The sequence below is a fragment of the Oreochromis niloticus genome, linkage group LG3, assembly GCF_001858045.2.
Source record: "Oreochromis niloticus isolate F11D_XX linkage group LG3, O_niloticus_UMD_NMBU, whole genome shotgun sequence".
Classification (NCBI taxonomy): domain Eukaryota; kingdom Metazoa; phylum Chordata; class Actinopteri; order Cichliformes; family Cichlidae; genus Oreochromis; species Oreochromis niloticus.
The window spans coordinates 78,159,014-78,185,455 of record NC_031967.2 but is presented as its reverse complement, the minus strand read 5'-3'; the positions used below and the strand labels follow the sequence as shown (position 1 = coordinate 78,185,455).

Below are 26,442 nucleotides of genomic sequence, written 5' to 3'. Positions count from 1 at the left end.
GTTTGTTCACAACAAGGTGCATTTCTGCCACCTTAAATGTAGAGACTCCACACAACTGTCATCCGGCCTCATTATCTGGCAAACTTGAGCATGCAGCTTTGTTGGATAACCATTACATTACAATTTGATGTTAACATGAAAAGATATTTTCTGATAAACTGTTATAAACTTGAGTTTCTCAATGCAGCATTTTACCAAATGTGCATAGTGTGGTCTCCTTATAATGAAAGAAATTCAGCATAATGAAAATGTGCTGTAGTTTTTTTTTTGTGATTATTTACAAAAACTGAGCATAAATCGTGGAGATAACATCCCCAGGAAACAATAAACAAACACATAAATGAAGAAAATGAGAGGGAGAAGAGGAGCAGGCCTTGGGATCAACACTACAATCAGCAGCTGAGTCCCACATATTAATGTAGCCGTCTCTCCCATCTACATCTCACACTGTTAAGCTTGTGCTCATAGTAAGATTTCCCTCACAGTTCCTACTGGCTTCCTTGGACCATTGCCTGTTCCAAGCTGCCCTTGGTGACATGGAACGCTGTTTTTTGTCCCCTCTTGAAACACAATAATACCCACTGTTCCTCACTCATGTGAATGATGTTACAAAGCATTCAGATTTGTTGCTCTACCCAAACTGTCCACAACTTTCAGAAATGCCAGGTGGTCACTCCCTGTCATGCTCAGACTCCAAGCTAAGGGGTCACTTCCTCTTCTGACACCAATGTCTAGACCCCAACCTGGCAGCACACTACTGTGACTCACCTTCTGTATAATTTCCACTGAAGAGGATGTGAGATGTGGGCAGTGTGTGAAAAAAAAAGCAGTGTATGAAATGAGGAATTATTCTGCTTGGAGGAGGAGACTCTGTTATCTGAGCATTTTAAGGTTCACTTTCACTGGCATGACAAGAAGTCTGTTTTATATAAGGAAAGACGAGGAGCATGTGGACGACCTGTGTCGACATATTGTCACAGTTATTTCCAAATGACAGAACTGGAGGAAAGATTTTAAATAGGTCATAATTAAAGACCTAGTGCCTGAGGATAAAATAAATATTTTCTGGGTTTTTACAGCAGTTTTGGAGTGCAGCAGAATAGACCAACTGGAACACAGCCAGATCAGCCAAATAAACTTACACAAATCAGGTGAGCATGGATGCTTTGTTAATAGTAACATCACCAATATTTATGTTTCTAAGTATTATGTTTGGATATTTAATTGAAAATGAAAAGATGATTACTTCAGTGAAGTTTATAAAAGTGTTATTTGATTTTAACAACTACGAAATATTCACAATTAAAATGCTTTTCATGCTAAAGAGAAATGTAAGGATTTTAACGTTTGAAGTAATTAATTATGTTGTAAAATCAAGTTGCATTATTGATTGCAAAAATTACAGACAAAACCATTTCAAAATAATTTGACCCAGTCCTGATAATAATAATAATAGAATAAAATAATTTTAACTGTTGCTAACTGACTCCAGACTGTAGCTTTAAGTTTTAGACAATAATTTAGAACCAGAAGTGGCTACAGCTAGACTGTAGTTCACATAGCACACTTAGTACATGATTCTGATCACAGTAAAGGTCAACTGGAACAAGAGAACTGTGAAAAAAACTTCAAAGATCAAAAAAAGAGCATGAAAAGCACAGACAGTGGCTGCAGTGGATACTGTGCTTTTAACACAAGGTTTAATTTCAGATCTTTATGTTATAACTTTGCTGTTTTCCGCCGCTGACAGACGTAGAAAACTGATGACTTACATGGGACAAAAGTAAACATGAGTAAACCCTCACTAGGTTTTGGATAAAGTTTACACTCACAAACTTGTCAAACCTGCATTTGAAACATTAGCCACCATAGCAGTATAGTATTGCAACATGGCATTTGGGTTTTCTAACTAAAATAGGAAAATAGGAACATAAATAGTGGCATCATTGCCAGACGTGGCCCACATCTGGTTGACATACACTCTGCCATGACACCAGTCAATCAGAAGTGCCAGCTTGATGCCAGATCCCGGCCAGGCCTGTTTTCTATGAGCCTGGGCCACATACACCAAACCATAATCGGGCCAGATGTGGCATGCCATTACATAAACAGTGCCATCTACACCAGGCCTGGCCCATATCTGGATGACATATCACTTACCATGCCAGAAGTCAGCCAGCAGTGCTGGGTTAACACCAGATTCAGGCCAGAACTGTCTGCTATGTGGGATACTGCCCCAAGCTCTCTGCAGGCATATGAACAATGCCTGGAGTCGGGCAGACAGAGGACGCGATACCTTCCCGATACCATAAAACCAGCTTTAAATACTTGTTGACTCCTCTCTCCGTGTGTCTCTTCCCCACTTCCTCCACTTGTATCTCGGGTAAGAGGAACTAAGAAGGAGAAGTGAGGATGTGAAATTTGGAAAAAGAAAAAAGTGGAAAGACATACTGTCATGGTCCTGGGCCACTTGACCCAGTGTTTTGGGTTTTTGTGCATTTTTGGTCTTTCTATATTGTTTTTAGGTTCACTTGTACTCTGTGGTTATTCTGTGGTTCCTAGGTTGTTTTTTTCAGTATTGTTTATTAGATTTCCCCTCGTGTCTTTGCCCTCTGTGTCTCCCTATGTATCATATTGTGTTTGCTCTTCCCCTGTCTCATTATTATTATCCATCGCAGCTGTGCTCCAGCTTCCCTCGTTATCTTTCTGTGTATTTATGTCAGCGTCTTCCTCAGGTCTGTGTCGTGTCCTCCCTCTTAGCCGTTTGTCTCTCTCTGTGTTTCCCCCTAAGTATAGTAGTTCCCAGTTTAGTCTGTGTATCGCCTTTTTGCCGTTCAATAAAGCTGTATTTTGAGTTTGAGTTTTTGTTGCCATGAGGACTAAACTTGGGTCCTCGCCTGCCTGCACACAGCCAGTTTGTGACACATACTTTATGAATAGAAAGGAAGTAATTCAATATGCAATTCATAGCCATTACTGATTATGTATTTTTCCTATTAAAGCCTTTCTGACCTTTTTTGAATTTTCAGCATCAGATGCTTTATGAACAATGTGGAAAAGGTAGAGTTTTTTGTTGTCGCTTTAATAAGAAACACTTATTAATGCCTTAAAGTTATTAATTACATTTTGTTTTTGAATGTAAAATACTGTTGTTCTCTTTGATAACATATAAAAAAAAATATTCTACTCCTTATAATTATAGAACCAAAAAACTTTTAATAATTATATTCATAATCTTCCTTTTCCATATTCTCTGGCTCTTCACCTTTTTCCTTCTGTTCATAAAAAAATCAAAAGTTAAACGCCACACATTCACATGCAGAGGGTGTCTTGATCGTTCCTGATGTAATTTATCTGGCTTTGTCTTGCTGATCTCCTCAGAACAGCTGCTGTTAAAGCTTCATTTGGTGACTTTTTCCCTTACTTATTATTATTTAAATCCCTTAGGTGAATGCACTGTTTATAAAAGAATGCAGTGAGTTTGTAACTCTCACTTTATGTGACCCTCATGCAACTTCTTGGAGAACATTAACATTGCACTAGCACTGACAAATAGCTTCAGGCTCTGGTTGACCTGTTATAATAATCTTTCTCTTTCTTTTTGATGTATGCCAACTTCTGCTTTGTCAGCATTTAAATAAGGATCAAATTTACTTGCCTTTTTTTAACAACTGACTCACAATCTAGACACATTTTTCACCTACACTGTTTGTCTGATTTGAAGTCCTTTGCTCAAAGTCATAATCAGTATATTCTTTATAGTTATAGCGTGAACCGTTATCACTGATGGCAATATTTGGTGATGGTTTTTGAAGTCTGTTATTGTTCTGCTCTTTCCGAGCCAGGAATTACAATTTTTTGAACCTGTCAACCCAGAGTCTGTGCATTGTTCGGCTAATTCGGGCCAGCCAGACCTTTTTTGCTGCCGCCGTAGCTTCCTCCATGGTCAACCTCCAGATTTTATTCCCCACCGCTTCCCACATGGTTGTCTGCCGGATTTGATTCGCCACCGCTGCTGCGTTTCCTACGTGGTCAGCCCCCTGAACTGTTTTGTCGCCACTGCTTTCATGTGGGAGACCCCGGGAACTGTGTTTTTTCTCTGTTATCGGCTCTATTTTGCTTTCTGTTTTCATTTGATCTCACATATTGACTCTTCACTTCTGTCTCCTCTCACAGGGAGAAGATGATCTGCAGGATCCTGCTGCTCATCATCCTCACCTCATGTGTCTCTGGTTAGTTTACGGCTATGGACTCCAATTAAAGCTCAATAAGATATTTGTTACAGTTCTCAGTGTGTCTGCTCCTCTCTCTCTCTCTGTCTCCTCAACAGGATCATTTATAGTAAATGTGACACAGACCTCCTATCAGGCAGAGGAGAACCACAACATCACACTGGAGTGGACGTTCACAACCAAACCTGACCCCAAATACATTTTTATCAACTGTGACCAGAAAAGTAGTGGCAAAGTCCATGAAATTTTCAGTAACAAAATCCAGTATCATATACGTGATGTTGTTGAGGTGTCAGTGTCTCAAGATGAAAGGTTTTTAGGACGCGTCCAGAGTGACAAAGATGCCCTCAGAGAAGGACGAATTAAACTTCAACTGTCCAGACTCAGGACTGAGGACTCGGGCATGTACACGTGTCGTGTGAAAACAGATTATGGATCTGGCTCTGCCAGCAGTGAACTCGAGGTCACTAGTAAGTTGAGTTGACTTTCTTTCTCAAATCTGATTATCTTTTAAACTGTGTGGGTTATTTAACTTGACTTAATAGAGTTTTGCTGCTCAAATCACCTTTGCTGCTTTTAGCCTGTTCCAGGTCTTAGTGTGTCTGCTCTTCTCTTTCCCTCTCTGTGTCCTCAACAGAATCATTTGTAGTGAATGTGACACAGACCTTCTATCGGGCAGAGGAGAACCACAACATCACACTGGAGTGGACGTTCACCACCACACCTTACATCTCCTGGAGCTACCTTTTTATTCAATGTTTTCAAATGACTGATAGCGAAATCTCAGACTTGTATCATTTCTATGATGGTGTTGAGTTATCAGTGTCGAAAAAGTTTTCAGGACGAGTCCAGAGTGACAGAGATGCCATCAGAGAAGGACGAATCAGACTTCAACTGTCCACACTCAGGACTAATGACTCTGGTCTGTACAACTGTACAGTGAGGGTAGATAAGGGCTCTGGTTTTGCGGGTTGCAGACTCAGTGTTATTCGTAAGTTGATTTAACAGAATTTCTTTTCTAATAGTTGGTTATCTGTAACACTGACTGTCATGTGTATTTGTGTAGACTTTTTGAAGTTGAGGATTTTGTAATTTGTGTAATCTACATGCCAGCAACCATTATGATGATTAACAATGATTTTTTTGTTTTTCCTTTATAGCCATTGTTGAAAATCCTCAAACTCCACAACCATCTTTAATTCCACCTCAAGAGAGTAAAGACAGGTCTGGTCGTGTTGGACTGGGAATGGGAATATCATCGTCTGTATTGGTTGTTTGTGCTGCTCTTTGTTTTATTTTGAGAAACAACAAAAAGAGAAAAAACCTGATGTTAAATGTCTCAGAGACACAACTGATCTGCACTAACATGAAACCTTCTAGAGGACAAACTTTCTATCAAGAGTTAGTCGAACTTCAAATAAATACCTGAGTCACAAAATCAATCAAGACTTATTCAAGTCCTAAACTAAGTTATGAAATAAAACCCAATAAACAGATGTCATTATTTAGTTTTTCACTACAGTGTTAATGCACTGTAAGTCAGTGAAAAGTTTTGTATAAATGCAAGTCCAGTGCGAGGAACACACACACACACACACACACACACACATATATATTGATTGACTGATTGATTGATTGATCATACTTTATTCATGCCGAGGGAAATTGGGTTAAGGCTGCCAGCCGTGCCAGCGCCGTATATATATATATATATATATATATATATATATATACATATATATATATATATATATATATATATATATATATATATATATACACACATACACACACACACCAGAGGCCTGGGAGCTTGAGGGTCCTGCGCAGTATCTTAGCTGTTCCTAGGACTGCACTACTGGGATCTCCTGGAGCCACTCGCCTAGCTTGGGACCACCGTTACCTTCACCCTCCACATTTTCTAGAGTTCTTCTCTGAGCCCTTGGTATTTCTTGAGCTTCTTTTGTTCCTTCTTTCTGATGTTGGTGTCATTCGGAACCGCTACATCTATCACTATGGCCGTCTTTTACTGTTTGTCTACCACCACTATGTCCTGTTGGTTAGCGACCACCATTTGTCCGTCTGTATCTGGAAGTCCCACAGGAACTCAGCTTTCATTCTCCACCACCCTTGGAGGCATCTCCCAAGAAGGCATCGGTGGGCAATGTATATAGATCTAACGAAATTAACATGTTTGAACAATTAGAACATTTCAACAAAATAGAATATTGTGAATAAAGTTAATGGGGGTGGGGGTCTTGTTTTGGCAATGATGCATTTCTTGTCCTTACATTTGTGTTTTTACAACATTAGATTTTGTATGGTTTATTGTTAAACAACAACACAAAAAAATAGATAATTTTATACAAATAGAATAAAGATGGAAAAATGTCCAATGTGATGCAGACAGCTCTGTGGGTGCTGATTTGATGTATCAACTCAAGTGAAACTATAATATCTTTCAAGAAGTGAAATGTCACCATTTCTGTAGAACTGATCTCCTCATTGTTTAACTTATAACAGCCTACTGTGATTCAAAAAATATATAATAAATATATAATAAAAATGTATCATACACAACATGATATAGCAAAAAAAATTGAGGATTTTGTTATAAGGATTATTAAACATCTCAGTTCCAAAAAATCTGAATATTCTGTCTATTTTTTTAATGCTTTGGGTCTTAGAATGTTAAAATAGAATTCTTAATGTGATGTTACATTTCAGGATTTCTGCTGCCAGCTGTAGTAAATATACAAACTTCAAATAAAAATCATGATGACATGGTTTTAATGATGATTTTTTGGTTTTAATCCCATAATTGAGAACTCAAATTCGCAACAAACACTTTTCACTTTAATCTTTTTACCAAATCAAAGATTAACCATTATCAAAACAACTAATTCCTGTAGCATGTTTTCCAATTCATTCAAGATCAAAAGAATAGCAGCAGTGTGTTTAGCACTGTATACTGTATACTATATAGTGTTTGAAAAGGTAGTAATTGGGATCAATAAGTAACCTTTAATTGTGTTATGGCCAACTGTTACAAGTCCAAACATAGGGTTATTTCAGCTTGGCGCTGCTAAGTGTGCACATGGGACCCTTTCTCGGCGTTCATCTTTATTGCCCAGTGTACTGTCCAGCCCTTTCTTTGCCTATACAGTAAACAAACCGGACCACAGGGGATGCAACAGGGATTCTGTTTTCTCACCTCAGCTGCCAGAAGGTGAGGAAAACCATTTGTTAGCATAGATAGTAGTGTACTTCTGGCCAACCCACCTGACAAAACTGTCAAATTTCTTAACTGTTAACTGCTCTTGGACTCACTTAGGCCATAAAACTGACAACGGGACACAATTCAAAATGATGGATATAAGACTAGTGCTCAGGTTATGGGGTAGTTCCAGAAAGTTATGTACAGTCATGTGAGAAAATTAGGACACCCTATGAAAGCCTTTGTATTTTAAAATATATTTGGACATATGGATATTTAATATCAATTTTAATGAATTGCAATTAAGTCACTTTCATTTCCAGTAATACATAAAAAAAAAACATGATTGGAAATTGATATGTGAACAGTTCATAATAAAGAGCTGATTATTTAATGGGGTGTCCTATAAAAATAGGACAAAATAAACAAAATAGGACTCACATGACTGTATATAAAGGAGGGTCTAAAATGCCCCAAGTTTTTTTTTTGGTCTGTCATTTTGTGTGTCTTTGCTGTTTATGCTTTAAGGCTCTTCACCCCGGGGTTTGCTTTGCTTTGCTTTGCTCGCTTTCATTTTGCTGTAAAATGCACTGTTTGATGAACTCTGTTCTAACAATTGTATTCTTTTCCAGAGGATCTTTTTGAGTGATTTAATGTTAATTAGATCTGAAAAGCTGGACCCACACCGCACTGGTGTGATAATTGTTGAGTCTGTGCTTCCACAGGCCCCGCTAGTTTAGAGACTTATTCCTCATGAAGAAAACAAAACAGAACATCTTCAACCGGTCTTTTACTCGCTAACGAGGAAAGGCTTGGTCAGAACCAGGCTGTGGAGCTTAATGCTTGTTATGCCTTTTGGTCAAAAGTCAGTAGTTAGTGCATAGTCTGACTAAGTTACGTAAGCAAGGTGATAAATAAGTTCAAAGTTAAGAAATATTATGTGATTAATGCTAAAAACAGTTAAAATGTGTGGGTTTGAAATTTGCTCAGAGTGAGACGTCTTAGTCGCAAGCTATCTTTGTATTGTATGTGCGGAAATGGGAGCGAGGGAGCGCTCTGATCATTAACCTATCTTTGACGTTTTTTCTCTGTGAACGCTGTGAAAAGTGCTTCGGCAGTATTAAAAGAGTGAATAAGTTCATGTACACGTTATAAGTGCCCTACACGCTTGTACCTTGGGAAACGTTCGTCTTTGTAAGTATTAATGTGTTCAGAAATAACTTTTATATGTGTTTACCTGGAGTTAACTGTGATGCTAATGTAACGCACGTGTTAAGCTAGGCTAATCATTAAGTTGTCATTAAGATGTGTATTAGCTAGCAATTTATTTTCATATTCTGTATATTTCAGTTACAAATAAGAAATAGAAAGGAGAAGCCTTGAGAGAGGATAAGGCTTCAAAAGATCTTCATTAAAAGCAAGAAAAGCAAGCCTTGTGTGGAAGATCTCATCTATTTTGTTCGCTGGCTGTCTAGCTTCACATGGTCACATGTCGTGAGGGCAGCACAGTAAAAAGACGCCTACTCAGCGGGTTCAAGCATACAGAGCTACTTTAAGCAACATGAGTCTACGCTCAGGAAGAAATTATCTAAAAGACTACGCTGCTGAAGAGCTAGACGAAGCAGCCGGTGGTGAACAGCAACCAGACATCGCCACTCAATCAGCTACAATGCAGCAACAGTCTCAGCCATTCGACACCAAGTCGCAGAAATCCAGAACATCGACAAGGCGGTCTCAACGGACATCCTCATCAACAGCTTCTGCAGCTGCAAGGGCCTACGCCAAAGCTCAAGCAGCACGAGCTCAACTGGCCTTCGCTGAAAAGGAAGCTAATGCAATGAAACAGAGAGCTGAACTGGATGCTCATCTACATGTCCTCCAGTGCCAAAAAGCAATAGCCGCAGCTGAAGCAGAGGCTTCAGCCTATGAAGAAGCAGAGATTCAAAGCGGGGAGCTCTACGGAGAACTCTGTGAGGAAGTTGAGCCCATCAGTGCAGTGCACCGCACTAACGAATATGTTCAACAACAATGTGAGTTACTCTACCCAGACACTCAGCACGACCCAGCACAGCTTCCTAAAGGGAATGACAATGAAGTAGATGTACAAGACAGTACACAAATAACTAATCCGTTTATAACCAAACACTCAGACGAAACCACCCCCTGTAAACAGAGAAAGGAAACAGGAGCAAACAGTGAACACATGTGTAGTCGACACGTACTGGTCCAACTCCACAAAGCACACCCCCAACCTTAACAACTGCTTACCTGAAGCAAGTGAAACGCAACAGTTTGCAAAATACCTAATTCGCAAAGAACTAGTCAGCACAGGTCTTTTGCAATTTGATGACAAACCTGAAAACTATTGGGCATGGAAAACCTCATTCATCAGCGCAACCAAAGACCTAAATTTGTCTCCAAGAGAGGAATTAGACTTGCTAACAAAATGGTTGGGTCCAACATCATCCGAACAGGCTAAGCGGATTCGTGCTGTGCACACCCTCAATCCTGCTGCAGGTGCGAAGATGGTCTGGCAACGCCTTGAAGAGGGCTATGGCTCACCGGAGGCTATTGAGGACGCACTCTTAAAAAATGTAGAGGACTTTCCTAAACTCACAAATAAAGACAATGTTAAGCTGCAAGAACTTAGTGACATCTTATTGGAGCTACAGTGTGCTAAACAAGATCTCGCACTCCCAGGACTTGCTTACCTCGACACAGCCAGAGGAGTCAGGCAAATAGTGGATAAACTTCCTTTCAACCTACAGGAAAGGTGGACAACTGTAGGAACAGAGTACAAGGAGACTCATAGTGTGTCATTTCCTCCTTTCTCAGTTTTCACACAATTTGTCCAACGGCAAGCGAAAATGAGGAATGACCCAAGCTTTGCTATGTCCAAGGCCAACACCCATGTCCCTTCTCCCACAGAAAAACTGAGGTCATATAGTCGCAAACCTACTGTGTCAGCACACAAAATGGACATTATGGCAGAGCCCGACCAGAATAATCTCAGTCCAAAGAACATGGAGGAACCAGATCGCCAGTGCCCAATCCACAAAAAACCACATCCACTCAAAAAGTGTAAACTTTTTAGAGACTGTTACGGGTCCGAAATTGAGGATGAGAGTAAAACAATGATAGTCCAGAAAAGGCCGTTCAAACAATTGATTTTAATGAATGCACGCAGCGTGGAGAGGTGCAAACTGCAAAGCAGTTGTACATCTCTACCCAAAATACACTCTAGATTGCTTTTATAACATCAGGGTATTGTAACGCCCCTTCTTGCGTTTACAAGCACATAATTTGCATGTACAGAACATTTATGTATTTTAAGAATTAACTGCAACATAGAGGTTCCTCCTTGTGGCATACTCTTAAGAATATGGTGATGATCTAAGGCCTTTGAGATCACCATGGGCTGGACATCCTTCCGTCACCTGTAACTAGGCAAACTCAAATGCAACAAGAAGTTGAATACATTCAGGCCTTTGCTCAGCTACTTTTTTACTGTAACAATATACTCAGCATATGAGTTATGATATATATATATATATTTAACTCAATCATTTTAAAGTAGTTATACTGCACCTGTAATAAACATGTTAATATTTGATTATGATAACCCCTATAATATAAATTATAACATAATGCCAGCAACTTCAATAAATGCTTGGATGAAATGATAATTAATGCAATGATAAAATGATGGTTATGTAAAATAATCCCTGTAATTCCACAATTCCCCCTTTTGACGTCTTCCGAAGACGTCACTACACCATTCCCAGGTCCACTACCTTCGCTCTGACCCTCTCTAGCCGCCCCCTGACTCAGCAAATCCGACAACAACCTCATGTCCTCTAGGTGGTCCAGCAATAAAACACCAGCTCCCACTTGAAAACAGTTCATGCTTAAGTGGTCTCTGCTCCTTTTCTGGGTCCCTCTCTAGTGGAAATCTTCTCCTGTAAGGGATAGAAAACAAACAACCTTTCTCTGCTATACCTTACTAACTTACTGTGTTCATCTCAGGTTCCTGTCATTATTCAAAATTGGTTCCCAATATCATATCAGGCAAAATGATAAACCCTACTGCCACGTCTGCTTTGTTAAGCTCCTCAGCTAGACTCTGTACCGGTTTGCCAATCTGTGTGTACATGTCTCTACACTTTTAATGTCTAAATGCACATCTGGATGTATGTGCACTTGTATGTCTATCTGCATCTATGAGTCAATGATTTGTCAGATATAAGGTGTTAATGTGAGAAATGTTTCCTGACTATTAACTCCTGATACTCAAGGAACTTTCCTGTTTGCCGAACTTCCTAGGTTTGGCCTTTTACACTTTGACTAAAGAAATTTTAACAGAGCCCAAAAAGATTTTTATTTTACTCCTGTGCTTGACAGTTTAAGCGAAGTTGTTTTTTGTTTTGTTTTGAAATTTTTCCCTTCTGTGTGTGTGTGTGTACATAAGTAAGAATATAATAATCAACCTAAGATCCCTGGTTTGCAAATGATTTTCTGCCCCCGCTGCAGGGCAACATCATGTGGTGGTGAGTCTATGTTGGCTAGTTTAATGCAAATATGTAACAGTTGCTTCATTACATTGCCCACTCAGAGTTGCGCAGTTTCAAAGTATGTGGAGAGTTCAATACACATTTCTTGGCTAATTATTTTCCCAATAAAAGTGAAATCACACATTGCATTTGATTTCACTTATATATTATCATGTTCTGGGCTCTATCCATTATATTAACTTTATTCAATCTCAATACTCTTTATGTGTGTGAGCAACGCTTTTAGTCTTATTAAACACAACCCAAGTAAAATGCACACCATCCCCATGTCAGCCTAAATCTCCGCTAAAGAGCACACTTCAAAATTTTCTATCTGGATTTACGCCTCTTTTGGCCTCAAGCATATACATAACATGCCAAGGTTACTGTTAATGCCCGTTAGACAAGTTTCCATTATCTACAACATTTTGTTTCACCCGGCTCACCCTCACACATTTCCTGTTCACTTATTGCATATTTATCTTTAACACCATTTACCTCAGTAGTTGCTAAGCAGAAACAAAGCAACCTGTGGTCCACCTTTACCCTGTAAAATAAACCCCTGTTATGATTGTGTCTGTAAGCATGTTTTGCATTCATTCATTACACTCCACGCCATTCCTACAAGTTAGGAGCTGTAAAGTTGAAAGCTACCTCAAGTCCAGGCCTTTGGCCTGGCCTATATTTAAATCATGTGTGTTTGTAAGCGTGCATGCAATTCACCTGCTATGTTCTCATCTTCCCTCAACATGTATCACCTGGACACTCTCACCAGTGAAGCTTAAAACCCTCTTGGATAGAACATCAACTCTAAACAAGCACAGTTATGCATTGTGTATAAAATTAACTCAACCTCATGCTAACCTACATAAGTACCTGTCTTAAGAGAGACCTCTGCACAGCTCAGACACCAGTTGCAAGAGCTCTCTAACATTAGAATCATCAACTGTGACTGATATAGTGTTATTTCGGTACTTTATACTTCACACATTTTTGAACGTTGTTTATATGGGGAGTTCCTCTTTTTATGTCTATATTTATTAATATACCTTGTGCACTAAAGCTTCCTGTTTTTCAGTCTGGCTGAGCACTCGTTTGTGAGTATAAACTGGCCTCTACAAGCCTTCATTAGCAGATACACATTACAAATACTTCATATATACAGAGAAAAACCCAATAATCCACATTTCACTATTTTGTTCTTTGGTTCAGATTTGGATTCTGTATTGTTCTTCATTTGTTATTATTTATGTTTAGATTGTTTATTGCTAATCTTGGTTTGTTGTTGTCTGTTTGGGAGCTGACATAGTCTCTATAAATGAACTTCTTTTGGTGGAGTAGCATCAGGAGAGAAGCTCCAGAGAGGCATCTTCCATGTTAAACACTAAAATATAACAAAAGAGATCTTCTCAACGTGTTGTATATTTGTAATATTTCCTTATTATTTTGTCATAAAATAAATCAACCAAATAACTTAAGCTGTGTGACAGCACCTTGCGTTTACGCCAGGCTGTGAACTGCCCTGAAGCTACACCCCCTTTCACCCCATTTACTTTCTCAATCTTAGTTTAAACTATTCCTGACCTTCTCCTTCTCTCGTCTGATCGTCTCAAGCACATCCTGTACCAAATTTACTTCCTCTTTTCAAGTCCCACATTTAATTACAAGCTCAAACATATTTGCCCTATATTGCTGTCTCGACGTGTTTCCTGTCAACTTAACAGAGTTATTCTCAGAACTCAGAGCTTTCTAAGTCTGTATATTCTACAAGAGAGCAAGTCGGTAAACAAGTTTATCCTCACAAAGGTTATTAGATAAAGGTCACGTAGAAATTTGCTTAGTAACCCTAAAACAGCACATTTCATGTAGCTAATCGCATATATTAACTTTTTCTTACCCCCTTTTTGTGACACATCTCATGTGTTACAAACTCAAAATCCTTCACTCGGGTTAGGGAATTAAAAGAAAAGTTTAGTCCTATCATATTATGTATAAATGCTCCGGAGCTTCAAACCTGTATTTAAGGAATGAAATCAAATTAATCATCATGTCAAATCTTTTCTTGGCTCCATCCACAGCCTGCATCCTTGAAACGTCCTAGAAACAAAAACCTGTGTGTTAACCAGAACATCACCTTTTATACTCAGTTTCTCCACTTCATCCAACCTGTAATATAAAAAAAGTTAAAACAGAACAATTATCAGTCATATGTCCAACCTTAGTCCAGTCTTTTGTCAGTGTCCAGTCGGTCCAACCTATGGTCTGCCTCGTCCGTCCATTCACCTGTCCATTCCCACACATTCACTCACACGCATTACCATCAGGTATTGCTGACAGTGGAGACTATCTCGCAAATATTCAGTCTTCACTCTCAGCAACATCAACTCATTTATTTGTTTTACTTTGTTTTTAAGAAAATAGTTCTTTCTGCTTTTAGACTGGATTGGCTCGCGGCAATCCTTTTACTTTGTCAGCGCTGTTATCCACTCTTTTGCAGGCCTGCTTACAACAAAAATGAGAAAAAGAGAGCTGAGTATTAGCTCATCAAAGTACAAAACAAAATCACCTGACAGGTTTTTCTAAGTGCACTGTTATAGAAACTATGGGCCCTTATAGACATGTCCATGTTTATCAAAACTCCCTCTATTAAAAATAAACAACAACCTCAAAATCTTCAACAATCTGAAATTTCACCCGTTCGACACACTGAAAACCTCACCAAAAGCTGCACCGTTTCGTACACAACAATAACCCCGGTTAGGCACTTTACCATACTCAGATTCAGCCTAAGATCTTACAACAATGTGTCAACACTAATTTATAAACCTCCTAATCAAATTTGCACCTCTGAACAATCTACCCCTCCTTTAAGGCCTCAATCACACACACACAGCAAGCTCCTCTGTCCACATTCACACAAGCTCTCAAACTTTTTCCATACTCAGCCATATCTCAACAATTTAACTTGGCACAAGAAATACTTTTTAAACCTCATGCCACTTATTCAATTATTTTCATTTTCTTTCTATACTAATCACTTGTTTTGATCACTCAGTGCAAAAGCACTGCTAAGTCACCCTTTTAAACTAGTTTAATCCGTTTATTCAACATTCACACCATTCTCTCACTCATACAAGTAGCAAGCCGATCTTCATTGCATATGCTTATGTTCTTAGCCAGGTTTTTAATCAATATCTGTTCATTAAGCTTCAGGAGCTTGTCTTTATAAGGTTAATGCATTTTCTGTTTGTGTGTGTATGGGTATATGTTATTTTGCATCTATGACTTCACAGTCTCCCAGACTTCTTCCCAACTCTCCAGTTAAGCAGTCAGTTTTCTTTTTCCCCGAGTTACTAACCCACATTTTGATTTCCCACCTTAAATTACCGCCCTCCTGGTCTTCAGCCAGGAGCTGGGGCTTGCTTTTCAGGTTCCTGGACACATCCTGCTGTGAACAATTCAACCAGAAACTTGCCTTAACTTATCCATAGATGTTAACCTCTAACTTTCTTCCGACTGCTGCTGTGGAGAGCCGGTCCAAGTCTGCTTTACTCCTGAAAATAACAAAACTAAGACATTTTCATTATTATCACCAGTGGTTAAATAACCCATTTCTCTGTCTCTGGTCAGAAACACCAATTATGCCAGGCATGTAAGCGTGTTCTTCCCTGCATTTTATGTTAATTGGGTGTAAACTGCTTCTTCATTAAATTAATTCATTGAGTTTCTCATTGCATTTCTATGTATTCATGTTAATGTACACTACGTGTAAGCTGTTTCTTCATTGCATCCTATATATTCATATTTAATTTATGCATTTCACCACTGAGCTTTAGATTCAAACTATCTCACTTCTGATTCATTTCAAAATAATCTCACATGTAACAATTTGTATGTGTGTTTTCTATTCATTAAGGTAATAACAATTATTTCTTTCATTATTCTTACCTTTTCTAATGTTTACCTCTTTGTTATGCTGTGGTGGACATCCCTAAACAATTCATGAGTTCAGGTTTCAATTTTCAATCCAATTATATCCTATATTCTCGCAGTCAAACTCGTCCAGCTTCATCTCTCACTGGTCCTCTCTGCACAATGTCCTGTTCGGGCTTCAAAGCTCCCGCAAACACAGTCTCAACTCAGCTGTTGTCTTCTTCTCTGTTTCTTTACAGTCTTTCTTTCAGATTAAGTCCCAGCATGGCAAAATATCACTCAATGTCCAGTGCTCTTCCACAATTCTTTATCCCACTGTTCAACTGCCCAGCCTGTATTTTCACAGTACATGTTACATTACTCTTACATGCTGCTGCTGGTCGTCAGTCGTCATCAGTGTTACTGGATCAGTGGCACTGTCGTTTGCCTGCTGTATTCAAGTCCACGATGTTCTATCGGTCTTCATCAGGCGATTAACTGTCCTTTGAACTTCTTCTCCGCTTCAGGGACAAAGTGAGAGATCCAGCCGCACAATTTCGAGCCAAAAACTGGCTTATTCTCCCAATTCTCTTAATCTACTTTTCTGCTGCTGAACTCAAGGTTGCAAAGTTGAAAGACGCCCACCTGTATTGACACACTAAACCATATAATTAGTATTATATTCATTTTTTCTTAAAGGCTTCATTTGCTTCATGTGCCTAGAGTTAAATCTCTCTCTCTGTGTTCTTTCTGTACACACTCAGTTCCCATATATGGGCATGCACAGTTCCTGTTCACTATTTCCTGTCGCTGCAGCCCCGGTACATAGAGCAATATTTCCTGTTCCTCAAACTAATCTAACTCCTTTGTTTTTTGTTTTCTTGAATTAAAAACACTTTCAAACTTTAGCACATCCTACTTTTCATCACACAAGAAATATATTTCACACTCCTTTATTCCATACACACCTTTTAAATGCTCTAACCTCTTTCAGACGCCATAAATCGTCTCACACGCACTGCCTTTCTCTCTCTCAGACTTCCCCTTTTCACTTACTCAGACAAATCACCCAGTCACTCAAATCAAATACTGACAGCATTCACACAGTTAAAATCACACAAAATACGCTTTCATACGAGTATTTTGGACATGCCTTCCATGATCAGAAAGAGCAAGTCAAAAGAAAAAAGAAAAAGAAAACTGAAACCTCTCATAACATCACTGAAGGTCAAATATCTTCATAGACCCAAAAGTAAGCATATTATTTCCCTAGTCAAAAGTCAAACCGTTACTCACAGTAATTTTTAATCTCACAGCCTTTATGTTTTAAAACTAAAAAGAGGAAGGAACAACGCCCAATTTAAACTGCGCATGTTGTCACTCAACAACACACACACAGAAAATGTAACTGTATATATTATCTCAAACTGAAACAAAACCCATCTAAAAATCCTAAAACATCTTACTTCGACACCCCAAAACACACATCGCTTACAGACATCTTTATTAATTAAATTATCTCAAATTCAATTTCAGTTCTCAGAACCCAGGTAACGGTCTTAAGTATCAACAGTTTATGTATCCTATCTCAAAACCCCTCAAAAAGTCATACAGTCATGGCAAGAAATAAAACTTTACTTACATATTGTAATAAACAAAACCAGCGTCTTAAGTACGTGCATCAGCAATGTCTAGCAGTCTCTATAAACTTCCTATCAGTCTTACACAGTTTTACCTAGTACAGACACGTGTCAAGCAAACCCCATACTCATATTCTACAGTTATCATGAAATACTTATCATAATCAACAACAGTCACACAAATATAATAAACATAAACTGCATTTCTTCCCTTAAAACACAGATTGAAGTCGTCCTTAACCCTGGCTCTGCAGTCAGTCATTAGCCACTCATTAGTAAACAGGAAATGTCACTCTAAATAAGTCACAGGCATCTCATTTACATAGACACAGACACACTCTCAAAATAACCAGCCTGCTGCAGTGCCCGTGGCAGACAGAGCCTATATACAAACATAGAAATTATAACACAGAGACGTCTGATAAATTAAATAATATTTACAAGGCCTTAAATTGCACAACCTACATAATTTAGACAAAATTTGAATTAACCCTCCAAGGGACAAACTCCAAGTTTTTGATAATCAATGACCCAGTATCAGGTCCAACCTGTGTCTGGTCTAATTGCTAAAGTTCCTAAGTCAATTTAAAAGCGTCCAACGCCCAAGGTCCAACCTTTACTACCCAAAAAAGCGCAAATACCGTTCCAAACGGTCAAGTGGTCCAACCACTAGTTATTTTAGAGATTCCCAAGTCCTCCCCGGTCACCAACCGTACTAACCCTATTCATGATAGGTCAAGGATAACCGTCGTCATCCAGGAGGGAGCGTTAACTCCGAGAAAATGCGCTTCTTAGCAGTCCAACTGCCGTTCTACATAAATTTAATTATGTTTTTAAAAACATCCTATGAAACCACCAAACCAACTTTATTGATGTCCAAGCCCAGCTTTATATTCAATTATAACTGTATGACCATATACAGATTTCAAATGACCTATATCCTAAATTCAGTAGTCCAACTACTTTAAATTCTCTTTCCTTAGCAGTCCAACTGCATTTCCTTTAATCAGTACTGTCACTTAACCTTACATTATCATTACTTCAACTTCAATTCTCATGAGATTTTCACCAAAATCAAAACAGACTTTTACCAGTAATTTTCAGTGAGTAGACTTTCAATTTTGTCAGAACCAATTCAGCACTGTTTGGAAATAATTCAACAGGTAGTGCCTTACCTTTGAATAAGCCGGCTTATGTCCACTCACTTCGACCACTGACTCGTGTCTGCCTGTTTGAGCACCTTGGACCCTCTCGGTCTCAACCTCCACCTTCTCTCCCTCAACCCTCGGCCAATGCACCAAATGTTACGGGTCCGAAATTGAGGATGAGAGTAAAACAATGATAGTCCAGAAAAGGCCGTTCAAACAATTGATTTTAATGAATGCACGCAGCGTGGAGAGGTGCAAACTGCAAAGCAGTTGTACATCTCTACCCAAAATACACTCTAGATTGCTTTTATAACATCAGGGTATTGTAACGCCCCTTCTTGCGTTTACAAGCACATAATTTGCATGTACAGAACATTCATGTATTTTAAGAATTAACTGCAACATAGAGGTTCCTCCTTGTGGCATACTCTTAAGAATATGGTGATGATCTAAGGCCTTTGAGATCACCATGGGCTGGACATCCTTCCGTCACCTGTAACTAGGCAAACTCAAATGCAACAAGAAGTTGAATACATTCAGGCCTTTGCTCAGCTACTTTTTTACTGTAACAATATACTCAGCATATGAGTTATGATATATATATATATATTTAACTCAATCATTTTAAAGTAGTTATACTGCACCTGTAATAAACATGTTAATATTTGATTATGATAACCCCTATAATATAAATTATAACATAATGCCAGCAACTTCAATAAATGCTTGGATGAAATGATAATTAATGCAATGATAAAATGATGGTTATGTAAAATAATCCCTGTAATTCCACAAGACAAACCCATTGAAGAAAGACAAGCCTATCTGAAAGAGCATCACATCTGCTACAGATGCTGTGGCTCTGTCCAACACATTGCAAAAAACTGTAAAGCAGTGGTTAAGTGTATCGAGTGTGACAGCCTTAAACACTTATCTGCAATGCATCGTGGTCCTACTCCTACCCCTGAGAGTACTACACCAGGAAACAACGACAATGAAGAGCAAACTGAGAGCTCACCTTCAGTCGAGTCGAAGTGCACAGAGGTATGTGGCCAAAGTGATAGCCCACGTTCATGTTCTAAGATCAGTTTAGTCAAAGTGTATCCCGCAGGCCATAAAGAGAGAGCTATAAAAATGTATGCAGTAATAGATGATCAGTCCAACAGGTCACTGGCTAAGTCAGATTTTTTCAGCCTTTTCAAAATCAATGCCAGACCCACTCCATACACCTTAAAGACTTGCTCTGGCAGAGAACAAACCTCAGGTAGGAGAGCTGTGAACTTCTTCCTCGAGTCCTTGGATGGAGAAGTCAACATCCAGCTACCCCCTTTAATTGAATGTGACTCTGTTCCAGACAATAGATCTGAAATACCCTCTCCAGAGATTGCCCAGCATCACCCACATCTTCTTCCAGTCGCAGATAACATCCCACCTGTTGACCACCACGCCCCAATCCTTTTACTCCTAGGACGAGACGTCATCAGGGTCCATAAGGTACGTGAGCAAATCAACGGACCCAACAATGCACCATACGCCCAAAAGCTAGACCTGGGTTGGGTTATTGTGGGGGAGGTGTGTTTAGGAAAAGCGCACAGTCAGTCAGAGGTCAATGTCTACAAAACACACACCTTAGATAATGGACGTGCATCCTATTTTGAGCCTTGCCCAAACACAATTCACGTTAAAGAGAATTATGGGGTCACTATGAATGCTACCTGCGTCACAGACGATTTGGGAGACTTTGTGTTTGTTAGATCTGAGGGTGATAACAAACAAGCCATGTCTATTGACGACAAAGCATTCCTGACAATAATGGACAATGAAGTTTATCAAAACCAAGAGAACAGCTGGGTTGCACCTTTACCCTTTCGCTCACCGAGAAGGAGGCTCCCTGACAACAGAGAACAAGCCTTAAAACACCTCTGCTCTCTCCGAAAGACTTTGGAAAAGAAACCAGAAACAAAAGATTACTACATCCAACAGAGAATGTTGGATAACAATCAAGCTGACCAAGCCACTCGGTTCATTCCAGCAGCAGACCTGCAGAACAGTACCTGGTTCTCAGGTCCATCCTTTCTGTACTCTGACACACACACAGAACCACACACTGGTCCTTTCACGCTCATCGAACCTGAAAAAGACAGAGAGATACGTCCAGAAATAAAGGTCATGAAAACTACTGTAGCAGAGCCACAGTTAGGTTCGAAGCGTTTCAAAAAGTACTCAAACTGGACCACTCTTTGCAGAGTCATAGCCAGACTCATTCATGTAGTTACTTCCTTTGCACAAAAGACAAGTGGACAAAGGGGATGGAAAAGCTTCAGTGAGACACCAAATGTCCAAGAACCCACCCGAGCCAAAGTAGTCATCATTCGGGCTGTCCAACAAGAAGCTTACAAAGGGACACTTGAAAACATTAAAGAAGGAAAGAAGGACAGTGGCATATTTGACGCACTCAAAAAGCTCAATCCTGTAGTGGACAAGGACAGTCTCTTACGAGTCGGTGGACGTCTTTCCACTGCCGATCTCACAGAAAATGAAAAGCACCCTCTGATTATCCCATCTACCAGCCACATCGCCATACTACTTGTAACTCACTATCATGAACAAGTAGCTCATCAAGGAAGACACATAACTGAAGGAGCTATCCGTGGTGCTGGGTACTGGATAATTGGAGGGAAGCGGCTCGTGTCATCTGTCATTCATAGGTGTGTCACATGTCGCAAGTTGCGAGACAAAATGCAGATCCAGAAAATGGCAGACTTGCCCGCAGACCGAGTCACCCCTGAACCACCCTTTACCACTGTAGGCCTAGATGTGTTTGGGCCATGGACAATTGTGACGCGTCGTACAAGAGGTGGTTGTTCCCAGAACAAACGTTGGGCTGTGTTATTCACATGCATGTCAACTAGAGCTGTCCATATCGAACTGATAGAGACTATGTCTGCTGACAGTTTTATCAATGCATTAAGAAGGCTCTTCTCTATTCGGGGCCCAGCCAAGTTTCTGCGCTCAGACAGAGGCACCAATTTTGTGGGCGCTTGTAAGGAATTAGGGCTAAACTCAGGAAACAAAGCAGTAGGGAAGTACCTGCAAGGGAAAGGGTGTGTTTGGACATTCAACCCCCCTCATGCGTCTCACATGGGAGGCTCGTGGGAGCGCCTTATAGGGGTAGCCAGGCGCATTCCGGATGCAATGTTGTTACGAACTGAACAAACACGTCTTACTCATGAAGTGTTGTGCACCTTCATGGCCGAGGTGATGGCAATTATTGATGCAAGGCCTCTTGTCCCCATATCCACTGACCCTGACAGTCCTGCAGTACTCAGTCCAGGAATGTTACTAACGCAGAAGATGAGTGCTGTGTCTGCTCCACTCGGGAACTTTTCATCAGGGCAGTTGTTTGGGAGACAATGGAAACATGTTCAACACCTTGCTGATACCTTTTGGAAAAGGTGGAAAGGAGAATATTTGTCCACCTTACAAAGTCGTGCAAAATGGATAGAGACTAGACCTAATGTCAAAGAAGGAGATGTGGTCCTGCTGAAGGACTCCCAAGCCAGCAGGAATGAATGGCCCATGGGACTAGTGGTAAAAACATTCCCCAGCAGCGACAAGAAGGTCCGAAAAGTGGAAGTGCTGACTGTAAAAGATGGGACTGTTAAAATGTTTCTCAGACCAGTTTCAGAGATTGTTGTTTTGCTTGCAGAGACTGAATGAATATTCTTCGATGCTAAATGATGTTTGAATATGTTGTATTGATGTTTATAGTGATATAATGTGTTATATCAAGCGGGGAGTGTTATGCCTTTTGGTCAAAAGTCAGTAGTTAGTGCATAGTCTGACTAAGTTACGTAAGCAAGGTGATAAATAAGTTCAAAGTTAAGAAATATTATGTGATTAATGCTAAAAACAGTTAAAATGTGTGGGTTTGAAATTTGCTCAGAGTGAGACGTCTTAGTCGCAAGCTATCTTTGTATTGTATGTGCGGAAATGGGAGCGAGGGAGCGCTCTGATCATTAACCTATCTTTGACGTTTTTTCTCTGTGAACGCTGTGAAAAGTGCTTCGGCAGTATTAAAAGAGTGAATAAGTTCATGTACACGCTATAAGTGCCCTACACGCTTGTACCTTGGGAAACGTTCGTCTTTGTAAGTATTAATGTGTTCAGAAATAACTTTTATATGTGTTTACCTGGAGTTAACTGTGATGCTAATGTAACGCACGTGTTAAGCTAGGCTAATCATTAAGTTGTCATTAAGATGTGTATTAGCTAGCAATTTATTTTCATATTCTGTATATTTCAGTTACAAATAAGAAATAGAAAGGAGAAGCCTTGAGAGAGGATAAGGCTTCAAAAGATCTTCATTAAAAGCAAGAAAAGCAAGCCTTGTGTGGAAGATCTCATCTATTTTGTTCGCTGGCTGTCTAGCTTCACATGGTCACGTGTCGTGAGGGCAGCACAATGCTCCTCACCTGTCTCCAGCCCAACTCCTTCAAAGAGCAGCTGTCCTCGTAGCCTTTTTATTCCCATGACAGTTACAGTTTACACAATACAACACAAGCACCTCCCACCGTAAAACCCCCCAATGGTTACAAAAGACAAGGCACTATGTGTGTGTATGTGTAAGCACCTGTATGCATGTGCAAGAACGTGTGTGTGTGTGTCATGGGGGTGTGTTTGTGTGACCTCCTGCTCACCAAAAGGATCATAAAAGCAGGAAGCTTACAACACAAGAAACAGATCTTTCAGATAGGATGTATCTACAATAAAACCACGTCAGCCTCCCCCAGCACCAAATTGGTTGGAGAGGTGGTCAGAGACAAAGGAATGTCTTTGATCATACAGTTTGAACCAAGACATTACAAATTTAAGAAACATAATGACAACATTCAACAATTTGACTCTAACAATAATGTTATCATGTTGGCTTCAAAATTTGCAACCCAAGAGCTGGGGGTGGTGTGGAGGGTGCAGGATGTCATCTGACTGTCGTTATTTTCTAGGGTTAAAATGTTAAGTGCCTTGAGATGACTTTTGTTGTGATTTGCTGCTATATTACTAAAATTTGATTGAACTGAATTTCACATATTTTAACAGCATTGACTTTTAAAAAATATTTACTATTGTTTAAAGATAAAAAAAAAAAATTAAAAGCTTACAGCAGTTTGACCATTCAGACATTTTGCAGTGCAAACACCAATCAGTTGATCAGTTACTGTCTTGTTAAAAAACATCATTTTCAATTTTCATTTTTTTCCACCCACCTATGTCAGAATAGGTTGGAAGAAAAAAAACAACTACAACAACTAAATAGCACACAGAGCAACAGGCGGGGATTAATTTTCTCATGTCCTCAGACTGTAAATGAAAAGGGCTCACATCACCGAGAGGAACGATGGAGGGAACATCTCTGCAATGTTTGTTCAGTAAGTAAAAAGCCTTCTTAAGCTACATAAAGCTTTTTTTACACAAGTTTTGGTGGCTGATCAATGACCGATGTAAGAAAATGACATAAAAGACAAGTGAACCAGAATTTAAAGCAACTTTAAAACACAAAGAAGACACATTTCGGCTGTGAAGAGGAAGTCTGAGTGTCTTACCACAAAAAACAGGTTGTGAAAAATTTAATTTAGCAATTTAGTGATTTTAAAAACCAAACAGTACAGTGAAAATACAGTTACTTTTACTTTCTGTCTTTTAGACAGCACAAACCAAAAGATAACAATGTTTAAGTTCTGCTTGATTGATTGCTCAGAAGCAGACAAATTAATTGTCTACATACAACATAAACAGCAATCATGAAGGAGAAAAATGTTTTTTTGTTCGTTTATTTTCTTATGAGATGACTTTGATTTGTTGAGTATCTGAGGCTGAGACCACGGGACTGTAAAACATGATTGTTGGGCTTTATGTCTGTACTGAACAGTCATTTTAAGATTAGTAAGAGAATGACAATTAACTTAAGTTGTTAATGAGACTAAAGTCATCTCATGTTGGTAATGTAAATAATGTAATATGGCCAATATTATATTTATTATTACATTATTATTATATATTACAGCAGTGAGCTTGAACTCTGTGTCATTCTCTGGGCTTCAGTAAAGACTCAAGTTGCAGTTATTTATATTTCCTATCACCTTAAATCTTCACTCAAAGACAAGTTTCTTTGACAGTGTATATATAGGTGTATTATATATAAGAGACAAATATTGTTCGTTTAATATGTTGACATTACTAAATTTGGCTCAATGCTTACATATATGTGTAAAAAGGAAAATGTACGAGCTGTACATAGCGTGTAACTTGAAGGCCCTGAGTACTTTCTCCCACACTGAAAACACTGGGATAATAACATTATTTGAACATTACCTAATAAGACTGATTCAGGACAGACAATTAGTTATGTTAAACTTTTCTAGCAGTCCTTCACAAACAGGGAACAGTCTGTCTATTCTCTCCATCTGTCAGCTGCTGCTGGCTCTTCCTCCTCCTCTTCCTCACACACTGCTGAGTTTGTCCTGGTGGATCATCAGGGGTGCAAAGCCTCACAGATGATGTGCAGCAGTGGGTCCCTCAGTCTGTCCTCACTCTGGACACTTGCAGTCGTCACACATGGAAATCAAATGTGTGATAAGCTGCAGGATTCAAACACAAGTGTAACTTATAAATACATGTTCATACTTTTATTCCACAATCAGAGAGAAAGAAACAGAGAGAGAGTGCAGGACAGACAGACAGGTGACAGTCTCAGGTGTACACACTGCTACAAAACAGCACAAGAGAAGGAGGATTTAGTGTTTGTGTTATTACGAGTGCTAAACAAGAAGAGTTCCCAGATGGTCCAGTTGACACATGTGTGACTCCTGTGATTAAAGCATCTTTCTTTCAGCTTAACGAGTGAACCGTCAGCTCGTTCAAACACACGTTAAAGTCCGTTTGGCTTGACACCACTGAACAGAGGCAGCAATATAACATAGCTAACATTAACAGTGCAGTGAATCCTGCTTGTGCCGTCATATTCAGGACCTCAAACTGAGCAGCATCACTGACTTTCAGCTTGTTGTGTTTGTGGATATATGACTGACTGTAATTATCGATGAAATCATCACATTCTCTGTAAGATTAAGGTCGACTATTGAACGGCGTATATTTTTAATATAAAGGTTAGCCATCCACCATTTTTTTCGGAAAAAATATCCACACCCACTGCCGCACTATGAATTGTGGGATATGTGGGGCCACAAAATCTGCACTGGACCCAGCCTTCAAATTTGGGGAAATGAAGGGCGCATTTGTCAACTGTATTTGGAGTACACTTTGAATTAGGACACCCTTCGTCGCGTCGCTGTGACGTAATTGGTCTACAAATGCGCACTATGAAGCGTGCGGTCGCTGGATTAGGACACAGCTATTGTTTTTGTTTAACTTTCCCCTGTGGTGTTGTCCTGCCAATTTGTATCAGCTGTGTCCCCATGTGTTTCCCTTCCCCTCGTCACCTCCTGTGTATTTATTTTGTGTGTCTCCATTTGTTCCTCATCATGTGTATCTTCCCTTAAGTTATCATAGTTACTCATAGTCAACATAGTGTTTGTTGATTCATAGTTTTCAAGCAATAGTTTCACAGTCTAGTAGTTTCTCTAGTTTTTTTTTTGCCTTGATATATGTTCCATGTGTATCAGTCAAAATAAAAGCTTGCCTTTTGTTGGAATTAATTCTGTCTACTCGCCTGTGTTCGCACCT

At 39.4% G+C, this 26,442-nt stretch overlaps 2 protein-coding genes across 4 annotated transcripts; both read left to right on the top strand.

The window, feature by feature from the left end:
* Nucleotides 1–939: 939 nt before the first annotated feature.
* Nucleotides 940–5,796, top strand: LOC102080154 (uncharacterized). 2 transcript variants are annotated; one of them, XM_025905364.1, is made up of 5 exons: nucleotides 940–1,151; nucleotides 4,177–4,232; nucleotides 4,331–4,702; nucleotides 4,870–5,223; nucleotides 5,393–5,796. In XM_025905364.1, the coding sequence occupies exons 2-5, from the start codon at nucleotides 4,184–4,186 to the stop codon at nucleotides 5,659–5,661; spliced, it is 1,044 nt and encodes a 347-aa protein (XP_025761149.1). In that variant the 5' UTR covers nucleotides 940–1,151; nucleotides 4,177–4,183; the 3' UTR covers nucleotides 5,662–5,796. The 2 variants fall into 2 exon arrangements, with proteins under 2 accessions (XP_025761149.1, XP_025761148.1); XM_025905363.1 differs by lacking the exon at nucleotides 940–1,151 and having other exon boundaries at nucleotides 4,154–4,232.
* A 13,705-nt stretch (nucleotides 5,797–19,501) lies between these two features.
* Nucleotides 19,502–23,169, top strand: LOC106097955 (uncharacterized). 2 transcript variants are annotated; one of them, XR_002061478.2, is made up of 2 exons: nucleotides 19,502–22,849; nucleotides 23,006–23,098. XR_002061478.2 is itself a non-coding variant. In XM_019357067.2 (2 exons), exons 1-2 carry the CDS (start codon nucleotides 19,639–19,641, stop codon nucleotides 22,417–22,419), a joined length of 2,691 nt encoding a protein of 896 aa, XP_019212612.1. In that variant the 5' UTR covers nucleotides 19,502–19,638; the 3' UTR covers nucleotides 22,420–23,169. The 2 variants fall into 2 exon arrangements, 1 of the variants encoding a protein (XP_019212612.1); XM_019357067.2 differs by having other exon boundaries at nucleotides 19,502–19,963; nucleotides 20,054–23,169.
* The last annotated feature ends 3,273 nt before the right edge of the window (nucleotides 23,170–26,442 follow it).